Source organism: Natator depressus, chromosome 11 (assembly GCF_965152275.1).
Source record: "Natator depressus isolate rNatDep1 chromosome 11, rNatDep2.hap1, whole genome shotgun sequence".
In the NCBI taxonomy this organism is placed as follows: Eukaryota; Metazoa; Chordata; order Testudines; family Cheloniidae; genus Natator; species Natator depressus.
In genome coordinates this window covers 1,590,761-1,608,926 of record NC_134244.1, presented here as the reverse complement: position 1 = coordinate 1,608,926, position 18,166 = coordinate 1,590,761, and the positions used below count along the sequence as shown (strand labels likewise).

General features: G+C 53.2%; 1 protein-coding gene across 1 annotated transcript in view; it reads right to left on the bottom strand.

Moving 5' to 3' along the window:
* NHEJ1 (non-homologous end joining factor 1) overlaps positions 1 to 15,344 on the bottom strand; it is a 146,213-nt gene extending 130,869 nt beyond the window's left edge. The window contains exons 1-4 of the mRNA XM_074966750.1: positions 15,238 to 15,344; positions 11,071 to 11,257; positions 9,341 to 9,550; positions 3,455 to 3,593 (exon numbers count right to left, since the gene is read on the bottom strand). Coding sequence (XP_074822851.1) covers positions 3,455 to 3,593; positions 9,341 to 9,550; positions 11,071 to 11,256 — 535 coding nt within the window. The 5' untranslated portion in view covers position 11,257; positions 15,238 to 15,344. The remainder of the gene's footprint in view (positions 1 to 3,454; positions 3,594 to 9,340; positions 9,551 to 11,070; positions 11,258 to 15,237) is intronic.
* Positions 15,345 to 18,166: the final 2,822 nt, after the last annotated feature.

Here is an 18,166-nt window from a genome sequence, read left to right as displayed (position 1 = left end):
AAGAAACTATAAAAGGCAGCTGCATCTCCTCCATCTTGTCTTCAATCCTGCTTCTTACCTCTGGAGGAACTTGGCTACAAACTGAAGCTTTGAATCAAGGACTGAAGGACCCATCCCAGCTGGGGATGTTCTCCAGAGACTTGATTTAAACCTGCCGTTCATTCCACCACTGCTACAAGCCTGAACCAAGAACTTGCCGTTACTGTATGTCATTGATTCCATTTAACCAGTTCTAGCTCTGATCTATATTTCTTGCTTTTTATGAATAAACCTTTAGATTTTAGATTCTAAAGGATTGGCAACAGTGTGATTTGTGGGTAAGAGCTGACTTGTATATTGACCTGGGTCTGGGACTTGGTCCTTTGGGATCAGGAGAACCTTTTTCTTTTACTGGGGTATTGGTTTTCATAACCATTCATCCCCATACCGAGTGGCACTGGTGGTGATACTGGGAAACTGGAGTGTCTAAGGGAATTGCTTGTGTGACTTATGGTTAGCCAGTGGGGTAAAACCAAAGTCCTCTCTGTTTGGCTGGTTTGATTTGCCTTAGTAGTAAAGGAAACCCAGCCTTGGGCTGAGACTGCCCTGCTCGAAGCAATTTGTCCTGAATTGATACTCTCAGTTGTGTCCCGCCAGAGGCAGCATCGTTACAGGGCCAAGCCGTGACAGCACAGCAGAAGCCCCTCCAGGTCACTCAGGCTAGTGGGGAAATCTTCTCAGGAAACCCACTAGTAACCATGGCAACATGAAGAATGCATCCCCTGAGGCCTGAATGAGGGTAGATTTGCACCTCAGCAGCAGTCAGCTGGGAAACACCACAAGAAAGCCCCTTCCTAATGACAGTAGCCATTTCAGCAAAGCAGCCCCAGCGCAGCGGCCGAAGGGCCCATCCTCACTGGGGCTACAGCTGTCTGCCCTGTGACAGCACAGGGTTTCAAAGGCCCCTTGGGAAAACTTGGCTTCAGCACTGTCAGCAAGTCTGGAAACATGCTCCAGCCTTTGGGGTTTCCTGCAGTTCAGTAAACACGGCTCCCAGCCCAGGGCAGATGGGTCCAAGGACCTACGGCCAGCTCCCAGGATGTCTTGGTGAGCAGTACCCTGCAGTGTGGAGCCTCCCTGGTCCCAGTGTCTCTGTGTTGCAGCAAGGGGGCTCAGGAATGACTGTTGCCATGACATTCCTGGGGAGAGGCACCCCCACCCCCCACACAACTGTCCCCAAATGGATGGGGAGATGTTCTGGCTGCCTAGAGCAGCACTTCCACATTGGGCCTCATCTCAGCACACAAGCCAAGGAGCAAGGCCTATGCACCTCACAGAAATGCTGAAGGCTTTGGCTAGCGCTGACCATGAGGGTGAGGCTACCTGCACTAGGAGCCCGCAGCAGCCTGTAGGCAACACTCTCCCCAAATCCCCATCATTCCCTGCACCTCAGGCTAAGCTTGCTGCTCCCCAGCCCGCTGGAAGCCATTGTGCTGCCTGAGAACCAGCAGCAAGAGGTAAACACATGCATTTTGGTGTGTCCTGGAAAAATGGTGACTGCCATTCCAAGCTTCCTCTGCAGCCAAGCTGAGGGTGGGGGAGGGTCTCCTGCTGCACCCAACCCTTCACACAAAACTCACCCAGAGACTACTGCCTCAGAGCGAGGCCCACTATCTTTCCCAGCACCCTGCAGTGGCATCCCACCATGCAGCTCTGAAGCCAGAGGTAAGGAGTGAGCCCTGCCAGCACATATGGTGGCATTCATAAATCTTAGGCCTGGAAGGGACCTCTTGGGTCCTACTGCAGTCAAGCCATCACCCAAGGGCAGGAGCTCCTCTTTCCTACTCCTACAAACAGGAAAATCAGCCGTTCTGTGGACACCCCTGGACATGGGCCCTTGAGGACATCCCAGCGAGACCACTGGGGGTTGGTCCCAATACCTGGCTTGCCTGGCCCTGTTGCTAGCTCCAAGCCATCATTTCTCCATCACCACCATGAACTGCTCCTCAAGAGCAGATCAGGTGATTGCTCCATCCGCCAACAATGGGACAAACTCTGCAGATGGGAAGCCCTGCACCTCATGTCATACTAAGGAACCACTCTGAGGTGTTGGGTGGGCACAAAGTGACTGGAGAATGACACCCCCCAGCCTCCTTGCTGGCTCTTGCATCAGGCATACCTGCTGATTCTACACCCACAAATAAGATTCTTTGGACTCCCACGAGCCCTGAAGATCCAGCACAACACCAGAGAGAGCCGGAGTCTGGTCTGGCTCACGTCCTAACCTAGTTCCAAGCACAGGCCGTGCACTGCCCTTACTCACACCCATCCCCCCAAGGGGGATAGCAGGTGTCGCTGTGCAAGGGACTCGCTTTGCACAATCCCTATTCCTGGGGGTGATGCACAAGCCTTAAAGACCCCAGCTCACCCCTCACCTTCCAGCTGGCATTTGTGGCACCAGTTAGTAGGAAAACTCTCCCCACAGGTAAGGAGAGCAAGTCTGAGCTGGAATCACTGAGATTACAGGGCCTGGAGCACCTGACATCACTTTCCAGCACTGCAATTACCAAGGGGGCTGTATAAATAACCAATGAAACAGCCTGCTCCCCGTTCTCAGGCCCAAGCAGCTTGCAGAGAGCAGTGTGTCAGACAAGCAGCACTAGGCCAGTTCCCAGCTACCTAGTGGATCCTGGGGAGCTGGTCAGGAGCATAGAAGCCCTCTGATGTGCAAGGGAAGCTCTTTGAGGAAATCAGGCCATGCTGATGAAAAGCAGAGCATGCCTCCCTGTTAACACTTCCCTCCAGCCCGACACATGCAGAGCCTCTGCCAGCTGCGAATTGAATCTACACGCCGGAAGCATCACCAGCTGAGGGTGGGACCCAGCACCCCTTCTAATCACCAAGGGACTCCACCCACCAGCGACAGCTCTGCCAGTCCTTATATCACTCCGCTCTGGACACTGTGCTCTGCCAGCTGGGGATTAAACCCAGGCCCCTCATTAACATCTCAGAGGCTCCGCACTGGAAACAAACCCATGCACACAGCCATGCTTTCAATGTTCTTCTAAGGAAGCCGAGGGGAAGAGCCGGGAGCCCCTGGTCCCTCTCCAAATGCTCTGCAAGCTACTGCATGTGGGAAAAAAGCCTGACTCTGCTCCAGCTCCTTCACTAGCTGGCTTTGGATCCAGGCTCCTGGTAAACAGCCAGGTACTCTAAGTAAAGCAAAGAGCCCCTTGGCGACTCCCCAAGTCCTTCGGCTACTGGTCAATGTCCATTCCTCCTCCACCTCTCCCCTGGGGACTACTCCCAAGGCTTCTGGCTACTGTCTGACTGCTATAGCTGCTGAACATGAAACACAAGCCTCATTGGGTAATAGCCAGACTGAGCACTTTGTGCCAACCCTGTGCAGGGAAGGAAACTCACTCCCTGCTCTCTCCAGCCCTGGTTTCCCCATGAGTGGAACAGCCCTCCATACCTCTGCTGAGAGCAGCCCCGCTCTCCCTGTAGTCTTCAATCTCAGCATCCTTCTGCACCAGGAGAGACGCCAGCTCTTGCAGCTGGTACTGCAATGCCAGGCTCATCCTGATAAGGGGCCGCACAAGATGACGGGAAATCTGGGTGGGAAAGACAAAACAGGGAAGGCCAAGAAGGGCACTTAAACGGTCTCTAGAACAAAAGCGGTTGAAGCAGGTCAGTCTACAGCAGCAATGTATTGGCAACAGCTACAGCCAGAGTTTACTCAAGATTTCTCAGTGCTCACCAGTCACAGGAATGCCTATCTGCCATTCCAGCATCTACCAGCAAGAGGCACTCTACGGAACAAATCAGGTGCACTGGCTGGACAGGGAGGTCTCTGCCACCCCTGCCTCTCCCAGTAGAAGGCACTGTAGGGAATGGCATAGAAATGTTGGCTGTGAGAGGAGCTGTAGAGAATGGGGCAGGAGCTCTGACTGTGCGATAACTTCCATCTACCCCAGTCCCAGCCTCTCCCAGCAGGAGGCGCTGTACAAAACAGCACAAGCAGTGAGGAACAAGATGGACATGTGATGGAGAAGGTTCAGTACAGGAGACACACTAACTCCACAGACAGCTATGGGAGTGGCAAGAGACAACAGCAAACTCTTTCAGTCTAATCAGCCCAATGAGAACTTCTGTAAGCAACACAAACAGGTCCCTCTGAGCCTCATGCCCACCCCCAGTGGGCCCCAACGTGAATTCTGACACTGGAAACAGACATGGCTGAGATTGAAAAGCAAAACGAACCGTGCTGTCAAATTGCAGCTTTAGGAAATTGAGAGACTTTCACAGGAAGATGAGATCAAAGACATGAGGACTCTCTACCCCAAATCCTATCCAGACCCTTGCTGCTGCCACCCATGCACCCATCTACACCCAGCCCAGGCCACCTCATCCTTGCCCAAGGCTTCTCAGTGCAGAGGGTCTTGCGCTGGTCCTCAGTGTGCATTGGATGAACCCTGCTCCACCTCGCACTAAGGGCGCTTTCTCCATGGGACAAACACTCTCTGCAGCTTCCTGGCCCTCATGTCAGAGGGGTTCAAGTCAGGCCAGGCCGACCTCTGCTCCCAGTGGACCATCTCACCCAGCAACTCCAGTGAGATGGACACAGGAAACAGCCCCCTCACTGTCATCTGTGGGACAGCCTCGGCAAGACCCATGCAGCAGGGCCCAATGCGCCCTCAGAGCCTGTCTGACAAAACCCTACTCATTCTGTGCTGCATTATCATCAGCAAATCCAAGCCCCTGACATGGGGGTATAGTGAATATGGCATCACTCACAGGACACCACAACCCCCAGAGGCCCTGGGTACATGGCACACTCGCTGCAGAGAGCTGGGGGGTTGAATTCTGCAGCCTCCCTCCTCTTTCAGCCAAAGGTGCAAGCCATGGACATTACAGGTCCCAAAATGCAATGCGGCCTCCACTCAGGTCAAGATGCTGGGACCTGTGGTCCCCAGGGCCATCCCTCCACTTGCAGAGCTGAGGTAGGGAGCAATCTGCTCCATTCTAGGCCAGTTCGGCACAGGCCTCAGATTCTTGACGAGCGGCTAAGCAAAGTCTGGGCCCCATTCCTGCATTACTAACAGTAGCACTTAGCATTATGCAGTGCATCCCATTGCCTAAGTGCTTTACAAACATTAATCAAGATACGAACTAACAAGACAGTGCCAGCTGCTGGTTCACAGCTCGCTCTATCACTCCGATGACGCTGTGGGATTCATACCCTCTTTGAAGGGCAGGAGAATGTCTTTCCATTAAGAGCACAGGATGTGGGGCAGACCCATGCAGCTCACTTGGGCCATGTGTCTTGGCCCAAGTGAGCTGCATGGGTCTGCCCCACATCCTGTGCTCTTAATGGAACCAGAGCTAACGTGGCTCACCTTTCGTTACTTCTCCACCTGTGCACCAGCAGAGATGGGCACGGCTCTGGGAAGTTCTTGCTGCTGGAGAGCCAGCAGGGGGCACTGACACACGGGTCAGGTTTTGGTATGCCCCATTTGTTCTTTGTAAAAGGATTTCATGGCTGGTGAAAGGAGCTGCACTGGCAGGCTGGAGACTGACTCCTCCATGTACCCCAGGAAAGGCAGAGCCTGGGCAAGCGCCACCCCTGCACACAGACACAACTCTGCTAGGGAGGAGGACCCTGTGGGGTAAGCTCCATCCAGCCCCATCACCCTTTCAGTCCCTGGCATTGCCAATGGGTCAATAAGTGCCCACCACACGGATGGATTCTGAGGACATCTGTCCCAATAGCAACAGGTCTGAGACCCCAGCTCTGCTCTTTCTAAAGAGCAAGGGGAGAATCTTAAGTGCAGATATTTCAAACCCACAACATCAGAACTTAAGCTTATGCTCAAATAAATTTGTTAGTCTCTAAGGTTCCACAAGTACTCCTGTTCTTTTTGCGGATACAGACTAACACGGCTGCTACTCTGAAACCGTTTATTAGTTAGGTGCACAGCACCCTCTGGTGCACATTGGACACCACTACAATTTAATCAAGCTACAGAGAGCACACAGCCTTAAAGACAATTGCATGTAAGAACAAAGAATGCCCCAAATTTCCCCTATGCATACCACTGTGGAGGAATACACTCCTCACCCACAGAGGCACTGAGAAAGCTGGAAGTGAAGCCCTCACAGGGCAATTTGTTCTATAAAAGAGCAAGGGAACATCCAATCAGAGGGGTGTGCAAGGGAACAAGCAGGGGTAAGCCCCCCCATCAGTGGGGGGCACAAAACTCTTCCGGGGCCAGGGCAGTACCGGGGCCACGGCAGCTCCTCCAGCCCTGGGGCCGCAGGGGAGATCCAGCTCCTCTGCTGCCAGGAGAGAGTGAGCTTCTCCATCTGCTGGAAGTGCGGAGGAGAAAGCCAGCTCCTCTGGCCATTGGGGCACAGAAAGTGCCCCTCCAAAAGTGACCAAATTTTTATTCCTGTACACACCCCTACATCCAATTAAACTGAAAAGCAGTGAATTCAAAACTGGTCAAAAGAAACACTTTTTCATAAGACTCTCAATTAGCCTGTGGCACAAGAAATCATCAAAGCAGCATCAGCTATTTATATGGATAATGGGAACATCCAGAGTTACAACAATAAGAAAGTTTTTTAAACCAAATGTTTCTGGCAGGGCTATAAACCTTCATTCTTCAGGGCATGTGCCAATCTCTGACCTAGGGACAGCCATCCCATCACTGCCCACTGCAGAGTTCCCTGCACCTCCTTCTGAGCAGCTGGGACTGGCTTCTGTCAGAGGTAAGAAACTGGCTGAAGGAGCCCTGCTCTGGGCCAGCCTGGCCATTTGTGTTCCTAACTAACCAGGCACCTGGTGTGCTTGGTTCCTGATTTTCTTTCTGGTCCCAGTTTTGAATCTCAGGCTGAAGCCTCCTAGCTGTTTGCATGGTACCACCTACTAAAAGTAATTACCCCAGACAGACAGCCTCTTCCATCCTGCAGGTACACAGAGCACTGTACAAAGGTCAAGGGACATAAAAGCACAGACCAGAATCACGTCCCCTACCAAAGAATCAGTTGCCTCCAATGAGACAACATCAAGTAGTACTGCGAAACAGTTTGGCAGGAAGTGAGCAAGCCTTGTTTCCCAGCTGGAACTGCAGGAGGAGTTTTGGGAGAGAACAAAGCCACTCGGAAGCTCTATAAGAGCTGGACTGTTAGCTGAAAAAGCCAAAGCACCTTTCATTACCAGGTGGACAGAGCCTCAGTTTTATGTTTCAACCAAAACACAGACCTCTAGCAGCACAGCATTGCTTAGCACCGCACAAAGGCATTGGGGTCAGCAATGGATCCAAGAACAGAGCACCCCCACTCCCACTCCTTGCAGCATAGCGCGCCACCTAGTACCACACTGGGGCCCTACTCCTTACTGAGCCAGCCACCTCGCTCCTTGTTTCATCTACACATTCCTTAGACTAGAACTTGCCTCCCATTCCTGGCCCCCAATAACTTACATTGGAGAGAATTCAAAGAAGAGCGACAAGAATGATTACAGGATTTGAAAAGCTGCCTCATAGCGACAGACGCAAGGAGCTCAATCTATTTAGCTTAACAAAGTGAAGGTTAAGAGGTGACTTGATCATAGTATGTAAGTACCTCCATGGGGAAAGAATATTTAATAATGGGCTCTTCAGTCTAGCAGACAAAGGTCAAATACAATCCAATAGCTTGAAGTTGAAGCTAGACAAATTCAGATTGGAAATAAGGTGTACATTTTTAATGGCGGAGAGCAATCAACCATTGGAACAATTTACCTGGGGACGTGGTAGATTCTCCATCCCTGACAATTTTTAAGACTGGCTGCTTCTCTAGAAGATCTTCTCTAGGAATGATTGTGGAGGGCATTCTCCAACCTGTGCTATACAGGAGGTCAGACTAGACGATCACAATGGTCACTTCTGGCCTTGGAAACTACGAAACTCTGCTTAGCTTGAGAGTTCCAATGGAGGTTTGACTGCAGGACAAGATCGACACCTAAGGAACCAAGCATATGCCTCTCCCTATTCCTCCGTGCTTCTATCTCAACATGCGACCCCACCACTACACCCTGCCAGCGATGACAGGCTTCATCACCAGCTTCGCCCACAAGCCCCATTGCACTTTCTTCTATGGTGACCCATATGCAAGGAACTGAGCTAGTCCATAAAGCCGCCACCCTGGACATCTTCAGATCCCTCCCCTCTTCCAGGCAAGTGGATTGGAGGGCCCCCCCAATACCCAATTGGCTCATGTTAATGACTATCCTTGACCCAGCTCCCCTTGTTTGCTACATCCGTTTATTGTATCTCACTTAGATGGCAAGCTCTTTGAGCCAGCGACCATCTCTGTCCAACACAGCAGGGCCCTGCTCCTGGAGGAGGCCTCCAGATGCTGCTGTCACAAAAATAATTAATGCAAGGAATGAATACAAGGCAGCACTATGGCCTATGCCAGATACTCAACAATGGTCCCTTCTGGCCTTAGTATCTATGAATGGCTCTAGGAAAGAGTGCTACGCAGCCCCAGCAGCTCTTCAGCTCCATCCCCATCCCTGGAAGGGCTAAGCAGGGTACTTGGCTTTTACGGACACCAACTCAGTAATCCCCCCCAACACCCCTGGGAGGTGGGGGAGGGGAGAATACTCTTTCCCACATCCCACAGGAGGTGAAACTGTGGCACTGAGAAAAGCAGTGACTCGGCCAAGGATACATAATGAGCCGGAGGCAGAGCCAGTGTCAGAACTCAGGCCCTTCTAGGGCCCAGCTTGGTGCTCGTTCCCAAAGGCTGCACTGTTTTATTATCAGGCTTATTGTGATTGCTGTGGGGCAGGGGCAGGGTCCTGTTATGCTGGGTGGTGCATGCACACAGACAGAGATAGGAGGGTTGCCAACTTTGGTTGGACAAATTCCTGGAGGTTTCATCACATGACATTCTCTTTAATGAAAGACTAATCTTTAATTCATGGTTTGTATTCCATTGGATTGCATTTGACCTTTGTCTGCTAGACTGAAGAGCCCATTATTAAATATTTGTTCCCCATGGAGGGTTGGCAACCCTAAGAGATAGTCCTTGGCCGGTGGAGTTGACAGTCTAACCTGAGCAGAAGCAGGAAGGGGTTGTGTCACACAGCAGGGGTGACAGCAGAGGAGGGAAGCTAGGGTCAGATCGGGGGATGCGGGCAGTTAGTGCACACCTTGGTAACTCCAAAACCGCCACAAGATTTTTTAAAATCAATTAACTCAGCTCCCGCCACCCACCACAGCTCCTCGCCCTCCCTGACTGGCTAGTTTTGCCGAGCATCTCAGCAGGAGGGGCAGGCATGTGGCGCATCGCAGAACCCTTTCCTTACCATCTCCACGGCAGCTGCGGGGCAGTGGAAATCCCAGTAGAAGGGTAGTCCGGAGAGCTCACTTTTCACATGGATAGTGAGTTTGCTGGGGGTCTGTTGGCAGGAGAAGGAGTTGGCATCACTCTCTCTTCCTTCCAGCAAAGGGCACATCAGGTTGCTCAAGCGATTCAGGAAAGACGACACATGGGCCTTCAGCCGCTTATTCAGCTCCTGGGAAAGTCCAAATGGAAAGGTGCAGTCAGTGGAAGCAGCAAAGCACCCTGGAGACCCCAATGCTAGGCTCACTCAGATCAGGTAGAAACCCCAGCAAATAGGGTCCATCCCAGTTCATTCTGTCCCAGGGCTCCCCACTAACATCCTTGGGACTGTCACTGCAGGCAGCTTAGCCACACATCCTCCTTCACCTTCCCTTAGCCAATACAGAACAAAGCCTCCAATGGAACAAGCAGGACTGAGAGCAACAGACACCCATCTGGTCTGTGCTCAACAAAGAACCTTTCCTCACCAGTTCTCCCCTTGCCCGTCATTGCCTGGGATCTGGGCATTCCCTCCTGGCCCACCAGATCCCCAGCTCTGGGCAGGTGGCGTTCGAAAGGGCAGGATGTAGAAGGCGTAATGAAATTTTATCCCCATGTGGTTCCTGGGATGCCCTCTCCAATATCCCACTGCCCTCTTATTACCACCCAGGGCTCTCCTGCGCTAGGACACCTCTCAGCTGCTCCAGGCTGGCTGAGAAACTGTTGCAGCCTAGCCCACCTACCAACACAGACAAGTGGGAAGCAGCCATTGTAGTATATGGGAGAAGCCAAGGGACGGAGGCAAGACTCCTCTGCCCATCACCATCCACTCCCCAGCAGACGCCAAACTCTATAAAATACTCAAACATTAAACCCAGTGATCAGGGTAACAGTCCCCCCAAGGGGCTCCAAACAGGCCCTGCTCCCATCTGCCCTTTGGCCCAGAGACAGAGGGGACCTAAAAGAGAAGTAGATGGTCGCTTGTGCTGCCTGGCCTGTTTCTGAAACTACAGACATCATTAAAATGAGCATGTAACTGAGGCTGCAGAAACTGCCAGGGTAGCATCCCTGGAGGAGCGGTCCTGAAAAAGAAGCTGCTGGTAGCCTCTGACCTGGCCACTAAAGCTAACAACAGTCTCTCCCTTGATGGCCATACCCAGTTCTATGGCATCACAATCACCAGAAAGATGGGGGAAGAAGGACAGGCTGCCAGAGTGAGACACTGCTAATGCACTGGCCTTGCACCCCTGGAAACAAGCTTCCATCCCAGCCTACAAGGGAAGTGCGTTTGGTGGCCTCACCCCAAGCGATCTCTCTCAGAATCACAGAACCACCAGTTTGGTACAATGTCTGAGGAGAAGGAATCCAGGACTGGAACAGCCGGGGGTACTGACTCAGAACTGAGGGTCACTGATAGAGCTGTGGGGAGGGAAACCAGGACTGGAGTAGAAGGGAGGCTGCAGATCAGGATTGAGGCGCATCACCAGAGATTGAGTGCAGGAGCCCAGGACTAGCATAGCAGGGAATGCTATAGGTCAGAATGGAGAGGAATCAGCAGACCTGCATAGGGCTTCCCACATCAAGGCCTTCTACCCTAGTCCTATTGAAGCTGTCATCCCCCCTCTGCGTGTCCTGTAAGATCATACTGGAATGTTAGCTGGCTTACGCATAAAAGGGGGTTTGTGGATTTTGCAAACCTCATTCCAGACTCACCTTGGACCTTTTCCCAACGATATCCGTGTCTGCATGCTCGTACCAAACACTGCTGAGGTCAGAGATCAGCAAGACGTAGCCGGTTTCTTTGAAACAAGCCTTGGCAATAAAAGTGAATTCACCAAAGCAAACTGAAGCCCAAGGCTGTGTCAGGAGGCTGCTATCTAGATCTTCAGAGCCCTCCATCCTGCAAGAGAACAAACAGGCTCAGACAGCAGCACTCCCAGCAAAGGAAGAGCACAACTTCCACGAGACCCCACTCCCTGGAGAGAACAAGCTCCAGGAAAGCTTATGTGCACCTCTGAGACACCTTTGCATCCCCACTGGCTCACACTAGCCTTGAGGCCTGCAGCTGATGATACCAAACCAACACTGAACACAAACATCATTCCAGAAAGCCTGGGACAAGGCCCCTCACCAAAGGCTCTTACATAAATTAAGTGGTCATGGGATAAGAGGGAAGATCCTTTCATGGATTGAGAACTGGTTAAAAGACAGGAAACAAAGGGTAGGAATAAATGGTAAATGTTCAGAATGGAGAGGGGTAACTAGTGGTTTTCCCCAAGGGTCAGTCCTAGGACCAATCCGATTCAGCTTATTCATAAATGATCTGGAGAAAGGGGTAAACAGTGAGGTGGCAAAGTTTACAGATGATACTAAACTGCTCAAGATAGTTAAGACCAAAGCAGACTGTGAAGAACTTCAAAAAGATCTCACCAAACTAAGTGATTGGGCAACAAAATGGCAAATGAAATGTAATGTGGAGAAATGTCAAGTAATGCACATTGGAAAAAATAACCCAACGATACATACAATATGATAGGGGCTAATTTAGCTACAACTAATCAGGAGAAAGATCTTGGCGTCATCGTGGATAGTTCTCTGAAGATGTCCATGCAGTGTGCAGCGGCAGTCAAAACAGCAAACGGGATGTTAGGAGTCATTAAAAAAGGGACAGAGAATAAGACGGAGAATATCTTATTGCCCTTATATAAATCCATGGTATGCCCACATCTTGAATAGTGTGTACAGATGTGGTCCCCTCATCTCAGAAAAGATATGCTGGCATTAGAAAAGGTTCAGAGAAGGGCAATTAAAATGATTAGGGGTTTGGAACGGGTCCCATAGGAGGAGAGATTAAAGAAGCTAGGACTTTTCAGCTTGGAAAAGAGGAGACTAAGGGGGGAGATGATAGAGGTCTATAAACCCATGAGTGGTGTGGAGAAAGGGGATAAGGAAAAGTTATTTACTTGTTCCCATAATATAAGAACTAGGGGCCACCAAGTGAAATTAATGGGCAGCAGGCTTAAAACAAATAAAAGGAAGTTCTTCTTCACTCAGCGCACAGTCAACCTGTGGAACTCCTTGCCTGAGGAGGTTGTGAAGGCTAGGACTATAGGAGGGTTTAAAAGAGAACTGGATAAATTCACGGAGGTTAAGCCCATTCATGGCTATTAGCCAGGATGGGTAAGGAATGGTGTCCCTAGCCTCTGTTTGTCAGAGGGTGGAGATGGACGGCAGGAGAGAGATCACTTGATCGTTGCCTCTTGGGTTCGCTCCCTCTGGGGCACCTGGTGTTGGCCACTGTCAATAGACAGGATGCTGGGCTGGATGGACCTTTGGTCTGACCCGGTGTGGCCATTCTTATGTTCATAGTGACGCCTGGCCTCAGCTCCTTCCATGTGCAGCTCATAAAACAGGTAACAGGCCCCGTGGGCTGGAGAAATGTACCATTACAGGAGTGAATGAATGGCCTGCCCAGGGGAGACAATTCTTTGGCCATTTTGCATTGCAGTTGCTGTTCCATTTTTAAATAAATAATGCTGGTTATCAGAGAAACAAGATGGGCAGTGCTAATGACGACCTTAGAAACCTCTGTACTCGGCCCAGCTTCTCCTCCTGCCAGATCCCATAGGCACATCACAATCCAGTGTTTGTGAATTCCCAATCACAGGGCTACCCTGGCAGCACAAACAGTGAGTTATAATCTCACTGCAAGGACAAACTGAAGAAGGAAATGGTCTCTCCCTTGATGGCCATACCCAATTCTATGGCATCACAATCACCAGAAAGATGGGGGAAGGAGGACAGGCTGCCAGAGTGAGACGCTGCTAGTGCACTGGCCTTGCACCCCTGGAATCAAGCTTCCATCCCAGCTGGACAAACAAATCTGGATCAAAATATCACATGGGTGAAGGGGTTTGTGTTTCATAGTAAGAAGTCCCAGGAGAGTCCTACAACAGCTATAACTCCCAGCATACAATTCTCTTCAGTCCAACCATGGAGCATTGCATGCTGGGACCTACAATCTCCACAGCCTGCTTTTGAGTATTAAAGATGACTGGCAAAGGAAAAAGCATGGGCTTGTGCCCTTTTCTGTGTCTTTACAAAGGACAGGGATGGCTCAAGAAGAGATGGGTCCAACACCCCCCCCCTTAAAAAAAATAGTTCTGAGGACTGCTTTTCACCAGAAATTCAAGTCCCATCTGTTTTTTTCCTAGGAGATGCTCTGGGAATGGCTAGAGGTGCCAATATTCTGTCCCTGACAGTGGCCAGGACCAGGCACTTTAGAGGGAATGAAAAGAACTGGGCCATTATCGGATGATCCATTCCCTATTGTCCAGCCCCAGGTTCTGGCAGTTGGAGGTTTAGGGACTTCCAGAGCATTGAAATCAGTTATACTTTTGGCTTTCACAACATCCCCTGGCAGTGAGTTAAATAAGTTGACTGTGTGTTGTGTGAAGAAGTCCTTCCTCGTATTTGTTTCAAACCTGATGCCTATTAATTTCACTGGGTGACCCCTGGTTCTTGTGTTATATGAAGGGGTAAATAACACCTCGCGGTTCACTCTCTCCACACCAGTCATCGTCTTGTAGACCTCTCTCAGATCCCCTCAGTATGGCCCGGGACCCAACCCCATGCTGCAGGGATCCCTGAACCTCCAATTGCCTGAAGTGGGGACTGGACAGCAGGGGATGCATCACTGGGTAACTGCCCTGCTCTGTTCATTCCCTGGGAGGCACCTGGCACTGGCCATGGTGGGAAGTCAGGACACTGGCCTAAGTGGACCGTGATTGGTCTGACCCAGTCTGGCCTCTCTCATGTTCGTAGCCATCTCTTTTCTAAGGCGAAGAGGAGTAGTCTCTCTCATCTCTGCTGAGGGGACCAGAACGACATGCAGCGCTCGGCGCCCGGGCGTCACACGAGGGAACGCCCTTCGCACTGCTTCTACCCTCGCTTTCCCCTTACTCCTGCTGCGACGTGCCCGAGAAACACTTCGGGGGAAAGACCCCGTCCATGGACGCACGTGGGGGTGGGAAGAGGGACAGCGGGGGGCCTCCACAGGCACAAGGGAGTTCAGTGCCCCCAAACGCCTCACCTCAGCCCCCCAAAACCTCTTCCCCTCACCCCCATCCCCCCAAAACCTCTTCCTCTTCCCCCACCTCAGCCCCCCAAAAACCTCTTCCTCTTCCCCCACCCCCAACCCCCAAAAACCTCTTCCCCTCACCCCCACCTCAGCCCCCCAAAACCTCTTCCCCTCACCTCAGCCCCCCAAAACCTCTTCCCCTCGCCCCACCCCGACCTCAGCCCCCCAAAACCTCTTCCCCTCGCCCCGCCCTCACCTCAGCCCTCCAAAACCTCTTCCCCTCATCCCAGCCCCCCAGCCCCCCAAAACCTCTTCCCCTCACCCCCACCTCAGCCCCCCAAAACCTCTTCCCCTCGCCCCACCCTCACCTCAGCCCTCCAAAACCTCTTCCCCTCACCCCATCCCCCCAGCCCCCAAAACCTCTTCCCCTCACCCCATCCCCCCAGCCCCCAAAACCTCTTCCCCTCACCCCATCCCCCCAAAACCTCTTCCCCTCACCCCATCCCCCCAGCCCCCCAAAACCTCTTCCTCTTCCCCCACCCCCAACCCCCCAAAAACCTCTTCCCCTCATCCCCACCTCAGCCCCCCAAAACCTCTTCCCCTCGCCCCCGCCCTCAGCTCAGCCCTCCAAACCTCTTCCCCCACCCCCGCCTCAGCTCCCCAAAACCTCTTCCCCTCACCCCCGCCCTCAGCTCAGCCCTCCAAACCTCTTCCCCCACCCCCGCCTCAGCTCCCCAAAACCTCTTCCCCCCACCCCAACCCGTCTCACCCTCCTCTGCCCCGCTCCGCCCCCCCCGTACCGTGCGCGCCGCCCGGCTCCCGCGCGAGGCGCCACCCGCCCGGAGGAGGAGATTCCCCCCGGCGCGCGCGCTGCTGGAGGGGCGGGGCGGAGCCGGAGCAGGCAGTGGGCGGGGCCAGGCAGGCCGCGGCGCGCGCTGCTGGTAGGGGCGGGGCGGAGCAGGCAGCGGGCGGGGCCGGGGAGGCCGCGGCGCGCGCTGCTGGAGGGGCGGGGCGGAGCCGGCAGCGGGCGGGGCCAGGCAGGCCGCGGCGCGCGCTGCTGGAGGGGCGGGGCGGAGCCGGCAATGGGCGGGGTCAGCCCTGCTCGCGGGACCTGCGGGACTCCCTGCCGCGTGGCGGGTTCCTGCAGCAGGGTCCAGCGATGGCTGAGCCAGGACGGCCCTCGGCTCTGGGGTCCCTGAGCGCTGGGGGTCGGGGCACTCGCCAGTGGCCCTGGTCCCATCATTCCCCTGCAGTGCCCGGCACCAGCCATGGCCACAGGCAGACCACTGGGCTGGAGGCCCCAGCCTGCCCCAGTGGGGCCGTTCTTATGGTCCTGCAGGGAGCCTGGCAGGGCAGCAACTGACCCTAGGTCTCCAGCCCAAACCATCGGGCCCTGCCCCACTGGTGACCGTTCCCCCGCTGGGGTGCACACGCTGCACACGCTCAGCCTGCAGAGGCCCAAAATAGGGGACGTGCCACCGGACGGAGGAACGAAGACTATTCCTGCGGGGAAAGTACAGTGCAAGGTGCGGCTCCTTGGTGCTGCAGTTCCTAGCCTTCAAGGCCCGATCTATCACACCGAAGACTCGGCAGCGCTTGGCAGCCCACCACCATCACTGGGATCACTGGCGTTCCAATCCTGCCAGCCCACATGCCACCTGCCTGTGCCCTGCGAGCCCCCAGCTGACCGTACGTGACGCGGTTGGAGAACTATCATTTCAGTGTCCCCGGGGCTGACTGTAACGCCAGTTTCATGATGCTTTGTTTCTGACCTGAATGTTTTCCAACAACAAAAGTGAGTGGGGAGCCCCAAGGCTGTGTGGAATGGAGGTAGCTTTGGGACTGAAAAGAGTGGCAGCCCATTGGGGAAGTGTGTACCCCACTCCCATGGAGTGTGAGAGTCTAAAGGGGACTGCACCTGCCCCAGGGGATGTTACCCCCAGATCCTGGCCCAATTCCAACTCATGCATTTCCACTCTGCCTCATTAAATCCCTTTGGCACTTCCCTTTGCACACTAGGAGTGTTCATAATTTCCTACCCTAGATTGCTGTGTAGCATTCCTGTGTGCATTTCAATGCTGGCTGGGTGATCCATATGTATGAGCTATGAGGTCTTTTGGCAAAAAAAGCAAATGCAATTTTTGGTTGCTTTAAGAGAGGCAGGGCATGCAAGTCACGGGAGGTGATAGACCGCACGACTCTGCACTGGTCAGGTCTCAGCTGGAGACCTGGGCCCAGCTTTGGTCCCCGCTGTATAGAAAGGATGGAGAAACTGGAAAGGATCCCGAGGCGAGTGACAGGGATGATCACAGGGATGGAATGCAAGTCGGACGAGCAAAGGCTGAAGGAACTGGGTATGTTCATCTGTCTGGGATGGGTGAGACCCAACAAGTCCTGCATCTCATCGGGGGTTAGACGGGATGGCCCGTGCGGTCCCCTCTAACCCTGTGGGTCTGTGGTTCTACACACCCCAGCTGTGTTCACGGTCAGCTCCTTGACTGCTCTGCCAGGTGTGGCTCAGGCCAGCTTCAATAAGGTGTTTACACACAGCGCCACCTCGTGGCTGAGCAGGTCACACAGGTTTGCGAGAGAGGATGGCGGCAACTGTCATTTGGGTGGGGTGGGGGAGAGAAGTTAACTGAGCTGTGATTGTTGCTGGTGACGTCTGACCCCCTTTCCTAGAAGACAACACAAGACAAACACACACAAGAGGGAAGAGACGAGAACAGCAAAGGGAGAAAATGCAGCTTCGTTCTCTCTCTGGCGTTGATGTTCACTTCCACCCTCCCTGCTGGAAAAACACAGGGGCAGCCCACAGTCTGACCAGCCACCCCGAGACCTGGCAAACTTGGGCCAGCAGCAGGCTGTTTAAGGCATTGCTTTTAGTGGCCTCTTTCGGGTCACAGGCTCCTGGCAGTGTTGCAAAATATGCAGCCTTGGCCAGCTACACCAGACACTTACTGGACAGGCGGCAAAAGGAGAGGGATGAAAAAGAGAAGAAATAAGGTGGGGAAGGAAAAGGACACATGGGAGGGATGTCTCGCAGCCCACATGGTGTTTGGGATTCACCTGGAGCTGGGAGAGGAGGGGGTGTCATTTGGGTCCCGCTCTCTGGCCGGGTCTGCTCAGGCCATGTCTCGGGATCAGGATGACGGGGCCACAGGAGATGGTGGTGAAGGCAGCCATCATGGTGAAACTCACTCCAGCAGCCAGTTTTTCTCCCCACGTATAAGGACCCCAAAGGGGAGCGATGGCGCAATAGCCCCTCCCTGCATTATTTTGTCCACCAATTAGGCCTAGTATCTGACACACCCCTTTTGGTTCATTGCTTTTCAGTCTGACACTGGTCTTGTTTACCAGGCCTGATCCTAACACAGGCCTTGAATTATATCAGACAGCCTCATTGTTTGAGCTAATTCAGTCTTTTGCACCTTTCCCAGTGCACATGTGTTGCAATAGGACGGTTCGTGTGACACACCATGAACTTTCACCCTCTCTTTGCAGCGGCGCTCAAACTTCGGGTACATGTGTAGGCCCAGTTATCACAACAGTGCTGGGTGTTGCCTCTGAAATCTGGACCCAGGCCAGTTATGCCCCAGCCAGCTCTCCCCGCCCGAAGGCCGTGTCACGCTGGTGCTTTCTGCTGAGCGAATGTGATGAGCTGCGACTCGTTATTGTACAAGTCGGAAGGCAAAGGGCTGACCTCTCCGTGGCTTGGCTGATGCCAGC